This window comes from Saccopteryx bilineata, chromosome 3, assembly GCF_036850765.1.
Source record: "Saccopteryx bilineata isolate mSacBil1 chromosome 3, mSacBil1_pri_phased_curated, whole genome shotgun sequence".
NCBI classification, from domain to species: Eukaryota; Metazoa; Chordata; class Mammalia; order Chiroptera; family Emballonuridae; genus Saccopteryx; species Saccopteryx bilineata.
The window spans coordinates 266504054-266525344 of record NC_089492.1 but is presented as its reverse complement, the minus strand read 5'-3'; the positions used below and the strand labels follow the sequence as shown (position 1 = coordinate 266525344).

Genomic DNA, 21291 nt, shown 5'->3' with positions numbered 1-21291 from the left:
TTCCTGGTCAGGGCACACAGGAGAAGCACCCATCTGCCTCTCCACCCCTCCCCCTCTCATTTCTCTCTCTCTCTCTCTCTCTCTCTCTCTCTCTCTCTCTCCTCCCCTCCTGCAGCTATGGCTTGATTGGAGTAAGTTGGCCCTGGGCGCTGAGGATGGCTCCATGGCCTCCACCTCAGGCACTAAGAAGAGTTCCCTGGTTCCCTGGCCGGTTGGCTCAGTGGTAGGGCATCAGCCTGGCATGCAGGAGTCCCGGGTTCGATTCCCGGCCAGGGCACACAGGAGAAGCATCCATCTGCTTCTCCACCCCTCCCCCTCTCCTTCCTCTCTGTCTCTCTCTTCCCTTCCCACAGCCGAGGCTCCATTGGAGCAAAGTTGGCCCAGTCACTGAGGATGGCTCTATGGCCTCTGCCTCTAGAATGGCTCTGGTTGCAACAGAGCAGCGCCCCAGATGGGCAGAGCATCACCCCCTGGTGGGCGTGCAAGGTGGATCCCGGTCGGGTGCATGCGGGAGTCTGTCTGACTGCCTCCCCGTTTCCAACTTCAGAAAAATACAAAAAAAAAAAAAAAAAAAGAAGAGCTTGGTTGCTGAGCAATGGAGCAATGCCCCAGATGGGCAAAGCATCACCCCCTAGTGGGCTTGCCAGGTGGATCCCAGTCAGGACGCATGTAGGAGTCTGTCTCTGCCTCCCCTCCTCTCACTGAATTAAAATTTTAAAATAAATCAATAAAGCCTGACCTGTGGTGGCACAGTGGATAAAGCATCAACCTGGAAATGCTGAGGTTGCCGGTTCAAAACCCTGAGCTTGCCTGGTCAAGGCACATATGGGAGTTGATGCTTCCAGCTCCTCCCCCTTCTCTCTCTGTCTCTCTCTCCTCTCCGTCTCTGTCTCTCTCACCTCTCTCTCCCTCTCTGTCTCTCTCTCTCCCTCTCTCTGTCCTCTCTAAAAATGAATAAATTAAAAAAAAAAAAAAAGCCTAACCAGGCGGTGGCGCAGTGGATAGAGCATCAGACTGGGATGCAGAAGACCTAGGTTCGAGAACCTGAGGTTGCCAGTTTGAGCGCAGGCTCATCTGGCTTGAGCAAAAAGCTCACCAGCTTGAACCCTAGGTCGCTGGCTCGAGTAAGAGGTTATTCGGTCTGCTGAAGGCCCGCGGTCAAGGCACATATGAGAAAGCAATCAATGAATAACTAAGGTGTCACAATGCGCAATGAAAAACTAATGATTGAAGCTTCTCATCTCTCCGTTCCTGTCTGTCTGTCCCTGTCTATCCCTCACTCTGACTCTCTCTATAAAAAAAAATCAATAAAAAAGGTAAAATACTATATATGGTCAGGATATTGGTTGCTAGCAGAATGATGAGAATTGAAAGAAAAGGTTTAGATAATGGATAGAACCAGTAGCTTGACCCATGTCACAGCTATTACTAAAATAAACCTATGCCAAACATTCTGTCTTTCAGTCTGCATAAACTAAGTACTAAAATAACCTCCCAAATTACAGAGGTGCTACACAATGAAAGTTTATTTCAGTCTCACAGAACAATTCAACATGGGTTCTCCTGGTCTTGTGACTTTCCTGGGCAGATCTCCTTCAGGCAGTGTCTCAGGGACCCAGACTCCTTCTGTCCTGTGACTCTGTGCTCTTCTGTGTCCATGGAGTCCTCTCCATTCAGCTAGCTAATGGTTGAGAAAAGAAAAGGAAAACATCACATGCAGGAGGCTTATACAAGACATGCGTAGATGCTGGGCATCATTTGTATCTATACTCCATAGTCCAGTCTCATTGGATATTGATTCAGGTAACATGGCTGTACCTAACTACAAGAAAAATGTAGTCCATCTGTATGCCCAGAAGGATAAGAAAATGGGGTTTGGTGAACATTTGGCAGTCCTGGCCCATTAGTTGAACAAGATTCAAAGTTCTGAGAATGGCCATCTGATTGGCCAAGTTTAGGTCACATGCTAATATATTGGCCAAATCAGAAGGGAAATACAGTAAGAATCTATCCTTCTTTAATTTCACTGTGAGGAGGCAATAGGAGGTAGGCAGAGGAATGCCCTCACAAGAGAGACTCCCTAAAAGGGAGATTAGGGTCTTTAGAAAGAGAGAAGACTTGGATACCAAAAAATGACAAGTGTCCAGTGTATCTATAATCTGCATGGATTAAACAAGTCTTTAAAGGCTTTTGCAGTTTTCATAGTTTATGATTCAGATTTAAGAACTAAAATATATATATATATACATATTCATATATATATATCCAGAAATTTCTAATGAGGGCAATAGCCATTTCTGGGTCCTGAGGGCCTCTCTAACTCTCAGAAGAGCAAATAATTCATAGAACAAGGTAATATTTGTCAATGTATGCAAAAGTGTTAGTGCAACCATATACTCTATGGAAAATATAATTCAGTAATATAACATGTTAAAATAACAAACAGCACTGCAAGGTTATCCTAAAATATTTTTTTTAGGTTTGTCACTTAAAAGAGACCTAACAGTTTTGCCCTACATTTACTCCAAAGCCTAAAATAAAATAAAGCCTGACCTGAGGCGGCGCAGTGGATAGAGAGTCAACCTGGAATGCTGAAGTCGCCAGTTCGAAAACCTGGGCTTGCTTGGACAAGGCACATATGGGAGTTGATGCTTCCTGCTCCTCTCCTCTCTTCTCTTTCTCTCTCTCTCCCCTTTCTTTCTTTTCTTTTTTTTTTATAATATATTTTTTAAAATTTTATTTATTGATTTTTTTTTTTTTTTTTTTTTTTTTTTTTTTTAGAGAGAAAGGAGTGAGAGAGAAAGAGAGAGAGAAGGGGGAGGAGCAGGAAGCATCAACTCCCATATGTGCCTTGACCAGGCAAGCCCAAGGTTTCAAACAGGCAACCTCAGTGTTCCAGGTCGACGCTTTATCCCACTGCGCCACCACAGGTCAGGCTCTTTCCCTTTTCTAAAATGAATTTTTTAAAAAATCTCCAAAACTAGATACGTAACTGGAACCAGGACTCAATCTTTTTATTTATTATTTATTTATTTATTTTCATTTTTCCGAAGCTGGAAACGGGGAGGCAGTCAGACTCCCGCATGCGCCCGACTGGGATCCACCCAGCAATGCCCACCAGGGGGCGATGTTCCGCCCCTCTGGGGCGTCGCTCTGTTGCATCCAGAGCCATTCTAGCGCCTGAGGCAGAGGCCACAGAGCCATCCCCAGCGCCCGGGCCATCTTTGCTCCAATGGAGCCTTGGCTGCGGGAGGGGAAGAGAGAGACAGAGAGGAAGGAGAGGGGGAAGGGTGGAGAAGCAGATGGGCGCTTCTCCTGTGTGCCCTGGCCGGGAATCGAACCCAGGACTCCTGCACGCCAGGCCGACGCTCTACCGCTGAGCCAACCGGCCAGGGCCCAGGACTCAATCTTTCTTATAGTGTTTTTTCCCCTCAGTCCTGTTATCAGAAACAACCATGTGAACCCATGGCTCTGGTTCTCCTAAAGTTGTTACACAAAAGTTAGGGCTTATTCATTGACATTTTTTAGTTGTGAGACCACTCATTTATTAGAAACAGTAGTCTGCATATCTTATAGGCTCAACTGCTTTATCTTGTTTAGTGAGACAAACTTATTAACCTGGAAACTAAAACACATTTGTTGTGAGGAATTACTCAAGAGTACATTGATTAGACAGGACTTTTGGCTACAAATGACAGAAAACCAATTCTTACTGTGTTTATTGTAATCCCTAGAGCAACCATTAAAAATAATATAAAAAAGCCTGACTTGTGGTGGCGCAGTGGATAAAGCGTCACCCTGGAAACACTGAGATTGCCGGTTCAAAACCCTGGGCTTGCCTGGTCAAGGCACATATGGGAGTTGATGCTTCCTGCTCCTCCCCCCCTCCCCTCTCTATAATGAATAAATAAAATCTTAAAAAAAACAAAACAAAAAAGCCCTTGTTATAAAAAAAAATAATATAAAAAGAGATTTGGACAGACAAAAAAGTGTTCAAATTAGCCAAAAGAAGGCAAGGAAAGGGAATAAAGGGAACAGAACATAATAAAATGGTACATCCAACTTTATTTATTTATTTATTTATTTACTTTTTTAGATTTTTATTCATTTTTATTAGAGAGAGAGGGAGAGATAGGAAGAGAACAGGGGGAGGAGCAGGAAGCATCAACTCCCATATGTGCCTTGACCAGGCAAGCCCAGGGTTTCAAACCAGCGACCTCAGCATTCCAGGTCGACGCTTTATCCACTGCACCACCACAGGTCAGGCCACATCCAACTTTTGTATACTGTATTATAAAGGTAAGAATAACTATGAGCCTGACAAGGCAGTAGCTCAGTGGATAGAGCATCAGCCTGGAACACTGAGGACCCAGGTGCAATACCCTGAGGTTGCCAGCTTAAGCGTGGGATCACAGACATGACCTCATGGTCGCTATCTTGAGCCCATTGAAGGCGTTAACTTGTTAAATAGCATTTAAAACCTGCCATAATTTTTGCAACATTGGGGCTTACTTTATTTCTTTTTTTAATTTTATTTTTTTAGAGATACAGAGAGAATCAGAGAGAGGGATAGATAGGGACAGACAGACAGGAATGAAGAGAGATGAGAAGCATCAATCATCAATTTTTCGTTGCGACTCCTTAGTTGTTCATTGATTGCTTTCTCATATGGACCTTCAGCAGACCGAGTAACCCCTTGCTCAGCTCAGCATCCCAGTCCAACGCTCTATCCACTGCGCCACCGCCTGGTCAGGTCATTGGGCTTATTTTAATTTTAAAATACTAAAAACTCCCCAAAATGAAAAAACCTGAACCCCCTTTCTAGCTCTGAGAGTAATTCCTTTTACTGGGACTACAGTCTATACCTGGTACATCACTAACATCGCCCTCCTAATCTTCACAAGTTTATGACGTCGTAGACACTATAATCATCTCCATTTCAAGGATTTACAGACTTGCCAACAGAGCCACCTCTGGAACCCAGGAAATCTGCCCCGCCCAAGCTGTGAGTCAGTGGACGCTACCTAAGCCTTTAAGAGTCCAAGTTTGGTCTCCACCTACACGTGGTGGCTTCAAGGGTTAACTTCCCCGCAGCCCAAAAATGCGCTCTCAACTCCTCAACAGCCGACTTTCACATACCTACACCTGTGTTACCCTCCCCCACCTGGGAGTAGGGGCCAAGGAGGTCGGTGCGCTGCGCTGCGCATGCTCGGCGTAGAGCACGGCGGCGGGCGGGGCCTGCGGGAACTTCCCGTCCCGTCGAAGTGCGGGTGCAAGTTCCACCTGACTGACGCGCGTCCCGGTAAGTGTCCGCACGTGGCTCTGGTGTCGGTTTTTCCTTCAGTGTCTTACATATGAGCGGAGAGTTTCGCCTTTGGAAAGGGGGGCGACGCAACGCGTTGGACAGGGTTTCTAGAGACGCAGCGGTCAGTGTGGATTCTGCTGGATGGGGGTCGGGAATTCGGGGGTCAGTGCCCTGGTTTGCGTTTGTCTCCTTTTTAACCTTATCCTCAGTCAGTCGAGGCGCCGATCCCCCACTTCCAACCTTTCTCGCCGCCTACCACTCCTGTGTCGTAACTGGGCTTTCGGCCATTGGTTTCTCTGCGACTTCCGTTTCTACATAAAATGTTAGCCTGATAACAACGTTTGTGGCGTCTCCATTAAGTTGATCTTTTTTTTTCTACCTTGAAAATCTGGAACTCTTTTTGCAAATTGAATTGTAGGGGATCTCAGCCAGAAAATAATTAAGTAATTACTTAATTCGAACTCGAAAAAGGGTTAAATGAAGATGCAGTCTTGGGCCTGGCGGGTGGTTTAAGAGTGGGTCCGGCGTATGGATGTCGGGGCTTGCCCGGTCGGGGCACACTGGAGAAGCGACCATGGGCTTCTCTTCCCCTCCCTCTCCCCCCTCTCTTTCTCTTCCCCCTTCTCTCCCTCTTCCCTTCCCATAGTCTGTTGGTTCTAGCGTGGCTCCGTTGGAACGCATCAGCCTCAGGCGCCAAAATATCTTAAATAGTTCCGTGGAACCATTACTCCTAGTTCCAGTCCTGGTTGGGGTGTGTATGGGACTCCTCTCTATTTTAATATATTGCTTTAGTATACAGGGTTGAAAGTATAGTTTGCATGGACTAGTATTTGCGAATGGAAACTTTCAGTATGCAATGTCCGCATACTTTTCAAATAAACTAAACCAAAAGCTGGAAAGTAGATAAGTGGAGAATTTTCCCTTAAGAGTTGAATCACCAACACCTGACAATTACTTGTATTTTCATCACAAATGTATAGGACAAGGAGCCCTTAAAATTTATAACAAGAACTCAATTACAACAACTGCCCATTTAACTACTAGGTTGAGGCAAGGGCATTGGAGTAGATACCCTTGCTAAAAGAGTAGTAGAGTTGCTTCTAGATTGTTTCTAGAGTTTTCTGTGCATGAAAAGGATAGGTGCAAAACTGTAACCTTCCTCATCAATGACATAACTACAAGGAATTTAACTATATCTACCCAGATGGCAGGAAAAGCTATTTTCTGAAAGTCTGTTAATCTGGCACAAATTAATGCTTTGGAAATCTCCAAAATACTTAACATTTGGTATATAACACATTAAGTGTATGTCATGATTAAAAGGCATAAACCGTGGGCGGGCGAACCCAAAACACAAGGCTAGTGTGTTCAAAAGGAAATTTTTTTTAAAACTCCCGGGTTCAGGAGGGAGGGATAAGACTAGAGTTAAATGGATTCGTCAAAGGGCTTTGGGCAAAGGCAGGGACAAAATAACTTGTGTTTGTGATTGGGACTGGTGCCACAGTTCCTCAAAATTGTCAGCACCCTGATTTAATCGTCCTTATCAGCATCCCAGCGACAAGGGAAGTCTGAGCCGGATTACTGAGTAGGTAAATCCTTCCTCCTTCAGACCTGCATTGTTCTTAAGAAAGATGGTGGCTGAGTAAGCCATTTTATCAGTGATTTTATTAGTTTTTTTCAAAGTCAGTTTTTATTTAAAAATGAGATGTGAATGAAATGTTTGCTGAACCCCAGAAACTACTTATTACAAGATTAATTTCAAAGTTCTTGGTGTTCAGAGACCTTCCTGATAGGATCCCTGTCTGCTTTTCCAACTTCACTTCCTTCCACTACCACTTTTGCATTTTATCTTCAATAGTAACTGCATTCCTTATAGTTCCCATATACTTGTGCTTTTGCACAGGCTGCCCCTATACCTGGAATATTCACCCCCATTATTGCTTCATAGAATCCTGCTTTAAAATGTAGCTCAGATTCACCTCCTAGAAGACTTTGACCATCTTCTGTTTCCTCATTTCTGCTTTGTGTCTTGTGTACACGTACCACTTACTCCGTTTTCTTACCGTGCTAGGTAGAGCATTACGAGTGTGGGGACATCCTAACCCTCTTACCGAGGCACTTCATAAATAGTGGCTCCCTTTGCCTACAGAACTAAGCATGGACATTTTAGTTTCATTTGGAAAGCATTTGGTCTTCTGCCTCCAGTCATCCTGTTAAGAGCTTGCGGAACTCAACTGAATAAAACACACCTTTGCAAAGTGTAACGTATAAACAAATAGCTGTAATGCAAAGAAATAAGAGATTGGAGCCTACCTGTTTTCCCCTCCTCTCCCCCCCTTTTTCCTCCCTCCCTTCCTTTCTCTCCCAGTCTAAATCAATAAACTTAAATTTTTTATTTTCTAATCGTTCTAGTATAAAGAAATATAATTGACCTTGCTAAATTGATAATTGCAATAGTTGTTTGGATATACTATTTGGATTTTCTATGTACACAACATTTCATCTACAAATGATGACAATTTTACTTGTTCCTTTTCAAGATTTCTAGCCTTTGTTTCTTTCTTTCTTTCTTTGCATTACACCCTTTAGCACAATGGTGAAGAGAAGCGATGAGAGGAGATTTTAAATACTGACCTTGTATTAACATGATCCACTGCTAAATTCTAGTAGTTTTTTATTAGGAGAAGGACTTTCCTTAGGGCAGTGGTCCCCAACCCCTGGGCCGCAGACCGGTACGGGTCCACAGAGAAAGAATAACATGAAACGTTGTCAGAATAACAAATTTAAATACAGCCTGAATAATGAGGCCATGCTCGTTCCTCCTTTAACTTAGCCCAATAAATATCATAAGTTCAACAATTATATTTAAAAAAACCACAGTTTTATTTACGCCGGTTGCATAATTTTATTTTGTGCATTTATCCGTCCCACCCTAAAGGCCGGTCCGTGAAAATATTTTCTGACATTAAACCGGTCTGTGGCCCAAAAGAGGTTGGGAACCACTGCCTTAGGGCATGCTTCCCTGGTGTCTCAACTGCAAGGCCAGGTCTTTACCAAGTTTCCTTTGCTAGGCTTAAATTTCAACTCTGTTCTTAGCTCTGCAAAGTCACTATAATCTCCTCCTGCTCTTTATCCTCCCAGCTATTTTCTGCTAGGTTTTTTGGAGTCTTGCTCTGCAGAAGTGAGGTTTAGAAATCAGCTAATAAGTGGGGGAGGGGGGTATTCGTATGCAAATCTGGGGGCTTAGTTCTGTGAGGTTCCCTCATCTCCCATTTTGTGCATCTTGATTTTCAAATGCTTTGGCCACCCAGGACTCCTGTCTCCTTAGCTCAGCATGCTGTTGTTTTCTACCTGGGATTTTTCCTTTAAGCTCTCCTAAAATGTGCCCTCAAGGGTAAAGTCTATTAATTATATAATTGTTTCCAGTGAGAGCTATGTAGCATGCTGAAGTCTACTCTGTTATGCCTTGATTTATCAATCTTATTTTTAATTCTTGCCAATCTGATAAAATCTAGAGCTGAGTTGGTTTAAAAGCTGAATAGGATTTGAGTAGGCAAAAATGACTTTGTAGGTAGAACAGTTAAGAGCACCAGTATAGTGGGGAGGAATTAAAAGATTAACTGTAAAGCAGTTTGAAGCATTGGATTTATATAAGCGATATTGTACTAATTTTTCCATGAGGAAAGTGTATACATCTTTGAAGGTCTATTTGTGTCTGGAAGTGACTCCTAATACCTGCAATTTCTTTGAGGCCTTCTGCTTAACTTTAAAAATTAATGTGAATTTTGTGTTCTGCTCCATGATATATCCCCCTTTGGTTTAAAGGGATCTCTGGGACTTATTTTACGCTAACATGCATCTGGAAAGGGGAGTCATAGATTTGTTATTCTGTTTATTTATTTGCTTGCTTGCTTGGTTATTTTTTATTTTTATTTTTTGTATTTTTCTGAAGCTGGAAACGGAGAGACAGACAGACACCCGCATGCGCCCGACCAGGATCCACCCGGCACGCCCACCAGGGGGCGATGCTCTGCCCCTCTGGGGCGTTGCTCTCCCGTGACCAGAGCCACTCTAGCGCCTGGGGCAGGGGCCAAGGAGCCATCCCCAGCGCCCAGGCCATCTTTGCTCCAATGGAGCCTCGGCTGCGGGAGGGGAAGAGAGAGAGAGGAAGGGGGGGGTGGAGAAGCAAATGGGCGCTTCTCCTATGTGCCCTGGCCGGGAATCGAACCCGGGTCCCCCGCACGCCAGGCCGACGCTTTACCGCGGAGCCAACCGGCCAGGGTGCTTGCTTGGTTTTTATGTTTTTCTAATACCTAAGTTTATATCTTTTTCCCTTGCCTCAGAAATATATTTAAGATTCATTCATTGCATTTTCGGAGTGCATTCCCTAAATTGCTAATTTGTGTGATGACTGGCACATTTGAAGGGATTCCAAGATGCTAAAGCTTAAGAGGTGCTTTATTTGTAATTGATGTTTAGATTTGCATGGCACCTGACCTGTGGTGGCGCAGTGGATAAAGCCTCTGCCTGGAATGCTGAGGTTGCCCGTTCAAAACCCTAGGCTTGCCTGATCAGGGCACATATGGGAGTTGATGTTTCATGCTCCTCCCCCTTCTCTCTCAGCTCCCCTCTTTCTCTCTAAAAAATGCATAAATTAATTTTTTAATCTATAAAAAATAGATTTGCATGGCATATTTACTTTCAGGTGAAGGAAAACTTAATGATAATCTAGTTATTTCCTATCTATCACCAGTGGATTTCCTGTAGCCTCCTATGTCTTCCCCTTGATTCTGATGTATAAAATAAGTGAAGAGCTTGATCAGGTGGTGACGCAGTGGATAGAGCTTCGGACTTGTATGCGGAGGACCCAGGTTCGAGACCCCGAGGTCGCCAGCTTGAACGCGGGCTCATCTGGTTTGAGCAAAAAGCCCACCAGCTTGAACCCAAGATCGCTGGCTCCAGCAAGAGGTTACTTTAGGGGTCCCCAAACTACGGCCCGCGGGCCACATGCGGCCCCCTGAGGCCATTTATCTGGCCCCCCGCCGCACTTCTGGAAGGGGCACCTCTTTCATAGGTGGTCAGTGGAGGAGCATAGTTCCCATTGAAATACTGGTCAGTTTGTTGATTTAAATTTACTTGTTCTTTATTTTAAATATTGTATTTGTTCCCGTTTTGTTTTTTTACTTTAAAATAAGATATGTGCAGTGTGCCTAGGGATTTGTTCATAGTTTTTTTGTAGTCCGGCCCTCCAACGGTCTGAGGGACGGTGAACTGGCCCCCCTGTGTAAAAAGTTTGGGGACTCCTGGGTTACTTGATCTGCTGAAGGCCCGCGGTCAAGGCACATATGAGAAAGTAATCAATGAACAACTAAGTTGTTGCAATGCGCGCAATGAAAAACTAATGATTGATGCTTCTCATCTCTCTCTGTTCCTGTCTGTCTGTCCCTGTCTATCCCTCTCTCTGATTCACTCTCTGTCTCTGTAAAAAAAAAAAAAAATTAAAAAAAATTAAAAAAAAAAGAAGTGTGTGTCTTAAAGATAATCTAATTATTTTACTTTTTATCCAATCCCAGAGATTTTCCCACTTTGCTTTCTCCCATGTCCCTAATCTATCACCAGTGGATTTCCTGTAGCCTCCTATGTCTTCCCCTTGATTCTGATGTATAAAATAAGTGAAGAAACTGCCACTTTCTGGAGCATCTTCTCAGTCCATTGAGAGTTTGCTTCCCAGCAATTTTTGACAGTTTCGCTCAAATAAACTCATAAACAGTCTTTACAGATTTAGATGTTTCTCATGTTGACATTCCTAATCTCAAAAATAAAAGATAATGCAGAATTCTTTGGGTCTTTCAGGTACTAACTCAGAATAAAAACCATGGACCTCGATTTACTCCTGTAAGAACTTTAACTTACTCGTATCTGTTTTAGTTATCCCCTGCCTTCCATCATCATGAGTTGTAAAGCCCTTCCAAAAAGGACCATGTTTGTCTTGGGGGTGATCAAGGAAGGAGGATCTAGACTTGTACTCTGAAGCCAAGTGGGGGTGGCAGGAAGGGCAAGAGCTCCAAAGGATTTAGAATCAGAGGCAGTAGCTATCGGAAAAGTAGAAAGTAGATCTCAGTTAAGGAAAAAGAATACAAGAAACCATTCTGTTCTTGGAAAGGAGGCCTTGGGGCTGAGCATCGAAAAGTTTTCCAGCCTTGGTTGGAGCATTGTTCCAATTCATGAAGGTCGTGGGTTCAGTCCTTGGTCAGGGCACATACACGAGTGTATCCATATTTCTCTCTCTCTCTCCCTTCCTCTTTCTCTAAAATCAATCAATTTTTTTTTCTTTTTTTAAGTGTTCTGAAGTTCCTCTAAGTTATAAAGTGAAATTCTTTTTTAGGCCTGAATGTGCAGGTCTTTTATATTGTGATTTTGGGTTTTAGCTATCTACCAAAAAGGAATCCACTGTAGGGATAGAAGGGTCACAGGCATGAGGTATGATAGGAAAATACATTCAAGATATATATATTTAAAAGGTATATTTGATCCAGTTTGGTGATTAAATGTGGGGACTTTTTTTTTTTGTATTTTTCTGAAGCTGGAAATGGGGAGAGATAAACAGACTCCCGCATGCGCCCGACCGGGATCCACCCGGCACGCCCACCAGGGGGCGACGCTCTGCCCCTCCCGGGTGTAGCTCTGTCGCCTAGGGCAGAGGCCAAGGAACCAATCCCCAGCGCCCGGGCCATCCTTGCTCCAATGGAGCCTCGCTGCGGGAGGGGAAGAAAGAGACAGAGAGGAAGGAGAGGGGGAGGGGTGGAGAAGCAGATGGGCGCTTCTCCTGTGTGTCCTGGCCGGGAATCGAACCCCGGACTTCTGCACGCCAGGCCGACGCTCTACCACTGAGCCAACTGGCCAGGGCCAATGTGAGGACTTTGAGAATCTAGGACTCTAGGTTTCTGGTTTGGGATATTAGATATATATGATAGTGCCATTTACCAAGAAAGGGGACGTGTGTAAAGCAAGCTTATGAGGATGAGTATGGTTTTAAATTTCTTGAATTTGAGGAACCTGTGAAACATCAAAGTAGAGGTATTTAATAGGCAATTAGGTATATGAGCTGGAGCTCAGAAATATAGGGGGAAATTAGCCTAGGTGTTAGTTGAATCCAGGATTGTGCCATAGATTAAGTGCAAAGAGTTCTGGGTGTCGACATAAGAAATATCCAGCCTATAGATAATTTTCAAAGAGTTTTATCTGAGCCAAACTGATGGCATATGCTGGGGAGCGAGAACTCAAATTCTGTGGAGAATAAGGGGTTTTTTTGTTTTTTGTTTTTTTTTTACAGAGAGAGAGGGATAGATAGGGACAGACAGGAACGGAGAGAGATGAGAAGCATCAATCATCAGTTTTTCATTGTGGCACTTTAGTTGTTCATTGATTGCTTTCTCATATGTGCCTTGACCATGGGGCTACAGCACACCAAGTAACCCCTTGCTCAAGCCAGTGACCTTGGGTCCAAGCTGGTGAGCTTAGCTCAAACCAGATGAGCCCGCGCTCAAGCTGGTAACCTCAGGGTCTCGAACCTGGGTCCTCCGCATCCCACTCCAACGCTTTATCCACTGCGCCACCGCCTGGTCAGGCGAGAATAAGTTTTGAAGTTTCTTTTATACATTTTAAATTGAGAAAAGGATGTAAGGAAGATTTCTTGGAGTTCAGAGATAGCAAGGCAGGACTGGATTAAATCAGGGGTCCCCAAACTTTTTACACAGGTGGCCAGTTCACTGTCTCAAACCTTTGGAGGGCCAGACTATTAAAAAAACTATGAACAAATCTCTATGCACACTGCACATATCTTATTTTAAAGTAAAAAAACAAAACGGGAACAAATACAATATTTAAAATAAAGAACAAGTAAATTTAAATCAACAAACTGACCAGTATTTCAATGGGAACTATGCTTCTCTCACTGACCACCAATGAAAGAGGTGCCCCTTCCGGAAGTGTGGTGGGGGGGCCGGATAAATGGCCTCAGGGGGCCGCAGTTTGTTAGTTAACTATCCTGGATTACATGATAGTTAAGATTACTTGCTGTCTTGGAGGCTGTGACATTCAGAAGGAGGGGACTGAAAGGGAGCATTTCAAAGGTGTGTTAAACTACACTATTGCAGGAATCAGAGGAGGACAAAAGCCTGGGCCGGGCAGGTTTGCATTTGATTCGGACAGACAGTAATGAAACAAGAACTGGTGGGCCATCGGCTTTAATCCTAGCTTGCACCCGGGCGGGCAAGAAATAACACACATAGTAGGCTGACTTATCCGAGTTTCCTAGAATCAAAGGTTTCTACCTCGCCAGCCTTATTTATCTCTCTGTTCCTGCTTCTCCTCCCCTCCACGTGGCCTTTCTCTGCTCTCCTCCAGCATGGGCTTTTCTGCTCCATTTTATAGTGTAGAAATCAAAACCTTTAATCCAATATACAAACAAGGAAGTCTCTGATACAAAGTCACTTATATGAGGCCTGGTCAGGCCGAAGTTAGATTTCTTTTAATTTTTTATTTTATTTTATTCATTTTAGAGAGGAGAGAGAGATAGAGAGAGAGAAGGGGGGAGGAGCTGGAAGCATCAACTCCCATATGTGCCTCAGCCAGGCAAGCCCAGGGTTTCGAACCGGCGACCTCAGCATTTCCAGGTCGACGCTTTATCCACTGCGCCACCACAGGTCAGGCCGAAGTTAGATTTCTTAAATCTTTTATTTTTTAATTTTTTTACAGAGACAGAGAGAGGGATAGACAGGGACAGACAGACAGGAACGGAGAGATGAGAGGCATCAATCATTAGTTTTTCGTTGGGCATTGCGACGCCTTAGTTGTTCATTGATTGCTTTCTCATATGTACCTTGACCGCGGGCCTTCAGCAGACCGAGTAACCCCTTGCTTGAGCCAGCCTGGGTCCAAGCTGGGTCCTCGGCATCCCAGTCCAATGCTCTATCCACCACCTGGTCAGGCAGATTTCTTTTTTTTTTTGGTGCCGAAACCCGGGAATGAACCAGGGACTGGTCAGGCAGATTTCTTAAATCTTATATAACTTTTCAGCTCTAGCTTTCACGTGACAAGTGCCTGATTTCTTTGACTTCTTTGTTTTCAGGCCTACATGTCTTAGGTAGGGACAGAGGAGAGGAGGCCGAGGGTCAGTCCTTGATAATCCTATCACTCATCTTACTGGAGGTGCAAGTTCAAGGAACTGATAACAAGCAAGGTCCACACTCATTGTTATTTTCAAACTTTTCTGTCTGCCCTTGTTCCCTTAGTCAAGAACACTGAGGTCACAGGCTGGAGTGTAAGGCCCCAGACATTGCAGGCCCTCCTCTCCTCTGCAATCTTCTGGTTTCTCCTCTTTAACACTGCTCACAAAATTTAGGGGATCAGGGAACTTGCAGGTACTCCAGTACTTTCAGCTTTTTTTTTTGTATAGTGCATTTTCACCAATGAAATAAAAGTTGGTTCTGCATCTCATTTGCATAATAAAACAACTTGTTTGACTTGTTTGCTTATTTGATATTCTCGTTTAAAAAAAGTCAAATGCTTTTTTTTATTGCTTCATATTCATTTTGAAATATCCCCTAATTATTGTGAGCAGCATAGATTCACAGAAACAATGGGCAGGGCTTCCTTAAGGCCAAAGATAAACCTTTTACTAAAAGTTTATGTGTCTGGGGTGGAAATACTCAGCTTGACCTGCTGGGTTAGGAAGTTATGATCAGATCATCCTGTAAGTTACTTTCCATAGAACCCCTTTTGGTACACAGGGGGAATTGTGCACTGGAGGGACACATACTTCAGAAGCAGGTGGAAAAACTGAAAAGACTGGGTGGTGGGGAGAGGTAGTGAAGACAGGTGATTTTATTAATGTCAGATAGAAAGCTTTACATTTTCTAAGACTTAGATGCATTAAAAATAAACTTGTGGGTTTGGTTGTGTTAGGCTGTGGTCAGACCAGGAGGAATAAAAATTGAGATTAATTATTCCCAGAAGAAAGCAGAGGTGAATCTACCAGAGAAGTGGAAAGCAAAGTTATATTGGGGATGAGTGGGTTGAGGGAAGAAAGTCTGAGAACCTCCAGGTCAAGCTATCTTAAAAATTAACCCTTTGAGTAGTACGAACGTTCCTGTACATCACTCAAATGGTTAACAAAAAACTCACTACTCAAAGAGCTAAAGATATCTTGTGCTTCTGTTAGCAGAGGAAACAAGGCAACAGGTGTTAACCTCGGTTTCTGCAACCTTCGTTCTTGAATTCTGGCCAAGAGAAGAATTTAAGGCTAAGACTTGAATTATAAGAGAAACTTTAGCCTGACCAGGCGGTGGTGCAGTTAGTGGATAGAGCATTGGACTGGGATGCGAAGGACCCAGGTTCGAGACCCCGAGGTTACCAGCTTGAGTGTGGGCTCATCTGTTTTGAGCAAAAAGCTCACCAGCTTGGACCCAAGGTCACTGGCTCAAGCAAGGGATTATTGGTCTGCTGAAGGCCCGCGGTCAAGGCACATATGAGAAATCAATCAATGAACAACTAAGATGTCACAACAAAAAACTGATGATTGATGCTTCTCATCCCTCCTTTCCCCTGTCTGTCCCTGTCTATCCTTCTCTGATTCTCTCTCTGTCCCTGTAAAAAAAAAGAGAGAGAGAGAGAGAGAAACTTTATTTAGAAAGTCACAGGTAGAAGAAATGGACTCAGGAAACAAGTTACAGCAAAAGAAGGGCCCTTGTATCTTAGGGGAGAGAGAATGGGAGATGTGTGCCTTGAGAGGGAGGGAGGAAAGGTTCAAGTGTACTCCAGGGAGAGAGAGAGAAAGGTGTGGAGAAAGGCGCAGGTGTGCTAGAGGGCCAAGCTGGGCCTTCTATCTTGAGGACTGTTATCTGAGGTCTCAGGAGAGGATCTCACAGTCATCAGCTTTCCTGGTGTGTCTCCTCAGGATTGTGTTTCCACTGATTAGGGGGCACCCGAAAAGGGGGTCATTAGTTTTTGCAGCTGATCCTGATTTCAGGCATGGCGTAGTTGCACCTGGTTTTGTTGCTTTTCTGGGTCCAGGGATTAATGCTTAAGGGAGTGGTCATGCAGGGGCTTATTATAGTGGTGCCCTTTGCGGGGCATCCAGGGTTCTCTGCCTTTGTGACCCTCTGCACCTGACCCATCGTTCCTGTTCTGCTCATGCCTATCACTGCAAATTACACTTCCAGAAAATTACTGTATTTAAAAAAAACTAATTTTAGCCTGACCAGGCAGTGGCGCAGTGGATAGAGCGACGGACTGGGATGTGAAGGACCCCAGTCAAAACCCCGAGATCACTGGTTTGAGCACAGGCTGATCTGATTTGAGCAAAGCTCACCAGCTTGGACCTAAGGTCACTGGCTGAGCAAGGGGTCACTCAGTCTGCTGTAGCCCCCGGTCAAGGCAGATATGAGAAAGCAATCAATGAACAACTAAGGTGCTGCAATGAAGAATAAATGCTGCTCATCTCTCCCCCTTCCTGTCTATCTCTATCTGTCTCTCTCTCTCTGTCTCTGTTACAAAAAAGATAAAAACACATTTAAAAAAACCCTAATTTTAAAATCAGAACACTTCATAAATTCATATTTTATTTTAGGAATCTGTAAACTGTTCCCTAACAAGAAAGCCATTAGTTTGGAACAGGAGGATTCCGTTATGTCAGATGCAGAAATGAAAGAATCCCCAACAGAGGATGAATGTGAAAAGGCAGCGGCCACACAGCTGCTGCAGCTGGATGAAATTAAGACAGAACTGGACAATGCTCAGGTAAAATAGTGCCTTGTTTTCTTTTTTTTTCTAGAGTGGTGTTGAATTATAAATTTTAGTTATTTAGACGCTGGTTTATTGGTTGAAATTTTTAAATCCTATTTTTATTTATTTACTTATTTGGTGACAGGGACAGACAGACAGGAAGGAAGAAAGATGAGACACATCAATACTTCATTGCGGCTCCTTAGTCTCCTTAGTTCAGTGGTCGGCAAACTGCTGCTCACAAGCCACATTTGGCTCTTTGGCCCCTTGAATGCGGCTCAAAGGCCAGCTTAGGAGTACCCTAATTAAGTTAATAACAATGTACCTACCTATGTAGTTTTGGGGTTTTTTGTTTGTTTTTTTTACAGATAGAGGGATAGACAGGAACAGACAGGAACGAAGAGATGAGAAGCATCAATCATTAGTTTTTCGTTGCGCATTGCGACACCTTAGTTGTTCATTGATTGCTTTCTCATATGTGCCTTGACCGCGGGCCTTCAGCAGACCGAGTAACCCCTTGCTCGAGCCAGCGACCTTGGGTCCAAGCTGGTGAGCTCTGCTCAAACCAGATGAGCCCGCACTCAAGCTGGCGACCTTGGGGTCTCGAACCTGGGTCCTTGGCATCCCAGTCCATTGTGCTATCTACTGCGCAACAACCTGATCAAGCCCTACCTGTATAGTTTAAGTTTAAAAAATTTGGCTCTCAAAAGAAATTTCAATCGTTGAACTGTTGATATTTGGCTCTGTTGACTAATGACTACTAAGGCCAACCTTTGCCTTAGTAATTCATTGATTGCTTTCTCATATGGGCCTTGACCAGGGGTCTACAGCAGAGTGAGTGATTCTTTGCTCAAGCCAGTGACCTCGACCTGACCAGGCGATGGCGCAGTGGATAGAGTGTCGGACTGGGATGCGAAGGACTCAGGTTCGAGACCCTGAAGTCACCAGCTTGAGCCCAAGGCCGCTGGCTCAAGCAAGGGATCACTCGGTTTGCTGTAGACCCCTGGTCAAATCACATATGAGAAATCAATGAATGAACAACTAAGGAGCCACAATGAAGAATTGATGTATCTCATTTCTCTCCATTCCTGTCTGTCTGTCCCTGTCTGTCCCTCTCTCTGACTCTGTCTCTGCCACAATAAATAAAATAATAAAATAAGCCAGTGACCCGTGGGGTCATATCTATGATTCCGCGCTCAAGCCGGCAACCTCGGGGTTTCAAACCTGAGTCCTTAGCATCCCAGTCCTGTGCTCTATCCACTGCACCGCCGCCTGGTCAGGCTAAATCTTATCAGAATTTTAAATCCCAAAGCAGGTGATCAAATAATACAGGGTATGTGGTTTTCAGTGCCAATAAAGTATACACAAGAATGTGATTTGAGAGAATGAGCTGTTTGGAATTGGGTGTTTAGATTAATAAAAGGGGTTGCTTAGGATATCATGGCCCTAGCTGAGTTTAAGACATTTATTTTTCTTTTCATTTTTAAGTTATTTTTTAATGTTTTGATTACAATTGACATACATTATTATATTAGTTTCAGGTATATACTGCAGTGATTAGATATTACATAACCTACTTCAGGCAAACTCATTAGTCAACAGAACCAAATATCAACAGTACAATGATTGAAATTTCTTTTGAGAGCCAAATTTTTTAAACTTAAACTATATAGATAGGTACATTCCTTTTTTTTTTCTTTTTTTTTTTTGGTATTTTTCTGAAGTTGGAAACGGGGAGGCAGTCAGACAGACTCCTGCATGTGCCTGACCGGGATCCACCCGGCATGCCCACCAGGAGGCGATGCTCTGCTCATCTGGGGCATCGCTCTGTTGCAACCAGAGCCATTCTAGCACCTGAGGCAGAGGCCAGAGAGCCATCCTTAGCGCCCAGGCCAACTTTGCTCCAATGGAGCCTTGACTGCGGGAGGGGAAGAGAGAGACAGAGAGGAAGGAGAGGGGGAGGGGTGGAGAAGTAGATGGGTGCTTCTCCTGTGTGCCCTGGCCGGGAATTGAACCCAGGACTCCTGCACGCCAGGCCAACGCTCTACCACTGAGCAAACTGGCCAGGGCCAGATAGGTGCATTCCTTATCGAGGTAGCACCCGCACGTGGTATTTTTTGGAAGAGCCACTCTCAAGGGGCCAAAAAGCCGCATGTGGCTCACAAGCCAGTTTCCCAACCAGGGTACTAAGTGATCATCCTGATATCACACTAACCTGACACCATACATCTGACTATATTCTCAATGCTGAACTTTACATCCCCACCACTATTCTGTAACAACCAATGTGTGCTCCTTAATCCCTTCACCTTTATTTCTTCCATTCCCCTCCCATTGGGCAAACGCCAAAATGATTTGTATGAGTCTGTTTCTGTTTGTTCATTTAATTAATTAATTTATTTTGGTGCCAGAGACCGGGACAGACAGACAGGAAGGGAGAGAGGTGAGAAGCATCAATTCTTTGTTGCGTCTCCTCAGTTGTTCATTGATTGCTTTCTCATATATGCCTTGAAGGGGTGAGGAGCTTCAGTGGACTGAGCAAGCCCGAGCTCAAGCTGGCAACCCTGGGGTTTCTAACCTGGGTCCTCCGCATCCAATCTGACGCTCTATCCACTGCACCACCACCTGGTCAGGCCTGTTTTTAAATTTTTTAATTGATTTTAATTTTGGACAGGAAGGAAGGGAGGAGGAGAGATTTGTTTCACTTCTTTATGCATTCTTTGGTTGATTCTTGTATGTGCACCAACTAGGGGTCAAACCTATACCTTGGCATAGCAGGACAACGCTGTAACCAAATGTGCTACCTGGCTAGGGCTAATTGTTTTATTTTATTTATTTTATTTTTTTACAGAGACAGAGAGTCAGAGAGAGGGATAGATTGGAACAGACAGGAATGGAGAGAGATGAGAAGCATCAATCATTACTTTTTCGTTGCAACACCGTAGTTGTTCATTGATTGCTTTCTCATATGTGCCTTGACCGCGGGCCTTCAGCAGACCAAGTAAGCCCTTGCTTGAGCCAGTGACCTTGGGTCCAAGCTGGTGAGCTTTGCTCAAACCAGATGAGCCCGTGCTCAAGCTGGCGACCTCTGGGTCTCAAACCTGGGTTCTCCCCATCCCCGTCCCACGCTCTATCCACTGTGCCACTGCCTGGTCAGGCGGGCTATTTGTTTTATAGGTTCGGTAAATAAATATGTATTTATTGCCATTTTATTGTTCATATTTTTTATTCCTTGTTTTTCTTTTTAAAGAAGACCCTTTAACATTTCATAAATACTGGTTTGGTGATGATAAAACTCTTTAGCTTTTTCTTGTCTAAAGCTCTTTATCTGTCCTTCAATTCTAAACAATGGTTCTGCTGGATAGAGTAGTTTTAATCATAATGTGTCTTGGAGTGGCCTCTTGGGTTCATCTTATTTGGGACTCTCTGCTTCCTGGATTTGTATGTCTGTTTCCATCACTAGGTTAGGGAAGTTTTCCCTCATTATCTTTCAAAAAAGTCTTAAATTTCTTGTTTTCTCTTTCTCCTTCGGCACCCTGATGATGCAAATGTTGGTACATTTGAAGTTGTCCCAAAGGCTCTTTACACTATTCTCATTTTCTTAGATTCTTTTTTCTGTTCTGATTGGGTGATTTTTCCTTACTTATATTTCAAATCACTGATTTGATTCTCAAAATCACCTTCTCTACTGTTGATTCCCTGTAAAATAGTCTTCATTTCATCATTAGCATATTCTCCATTTCTGACTGGCCCTTTTTTGTGCTGCACTAAGTTCATTGAGCATCCTTATAACCAGTGTTTTGAACTCTGCATCTAGTAGAGTGCTTGTCTCAATTTTGTTTACTTCTTTTTCTGGATTTTTGTTCTGTTCTTTCATTTAGGACATGCTTCTATGTCCCTTCATTGTGGCAGCCTCCATGTGTTTGTTTCTGAGTATTAGGTAGAGATGCTGTGTCTCCCTGGCTTGCTCGAGTAGCCTAATATAGTAGGTATTCTGTAGGGTCCAGTGGCATAGCCTCCCAGATCATTCAAGCTGGGCACTTGACATGTGCACCTCTCACTTGTGGGCTTTCTACACTCTCCTCTTATAGTGAAGCCTTGATTCTTTTTTTGTTTTTTGTTTTTTGTTTTTTTTTTTTCATTTTTCTGAAGCTGGAAACAGGGAGAGACAGTCAGACAGACTCCCGCATGCGCCCGACCGG

General features: G+C 43.8%; 1 protein-coding gene across 11 annotated transcripts in view; it reads left to right on the top strand.

Annotated features, from left to right (window-relative positions):
• The first annotated feature begins 5198 nt into the window (after positions 1–5198).
• ZMYM1 (zinc finger MYM-type containing 1) overlaps positions 5199–21291 on the top strand; it is a 40880-nt gene continuing 24787 nt past the window's right edge. For 2 of the 11 annotated variants that reach the window (XM_066269675.1, XM_066269670.1), the window contains exon 1: positions 5234–5302. Coding sequence is in view for 2 of the 11 variants with exons in the window: in XM_066269676.1 (XP_066125773.1) it covers positions 5206–5302; positions 16935–17104 (267 nt within the window). In the remaining 9 variants the exon portion in view is untranslated. The other 9 variants (XM_066269676.1, XM_066269677.1, XM_066269678.1 and 6 more) reach the window with 9 other exon arrangements.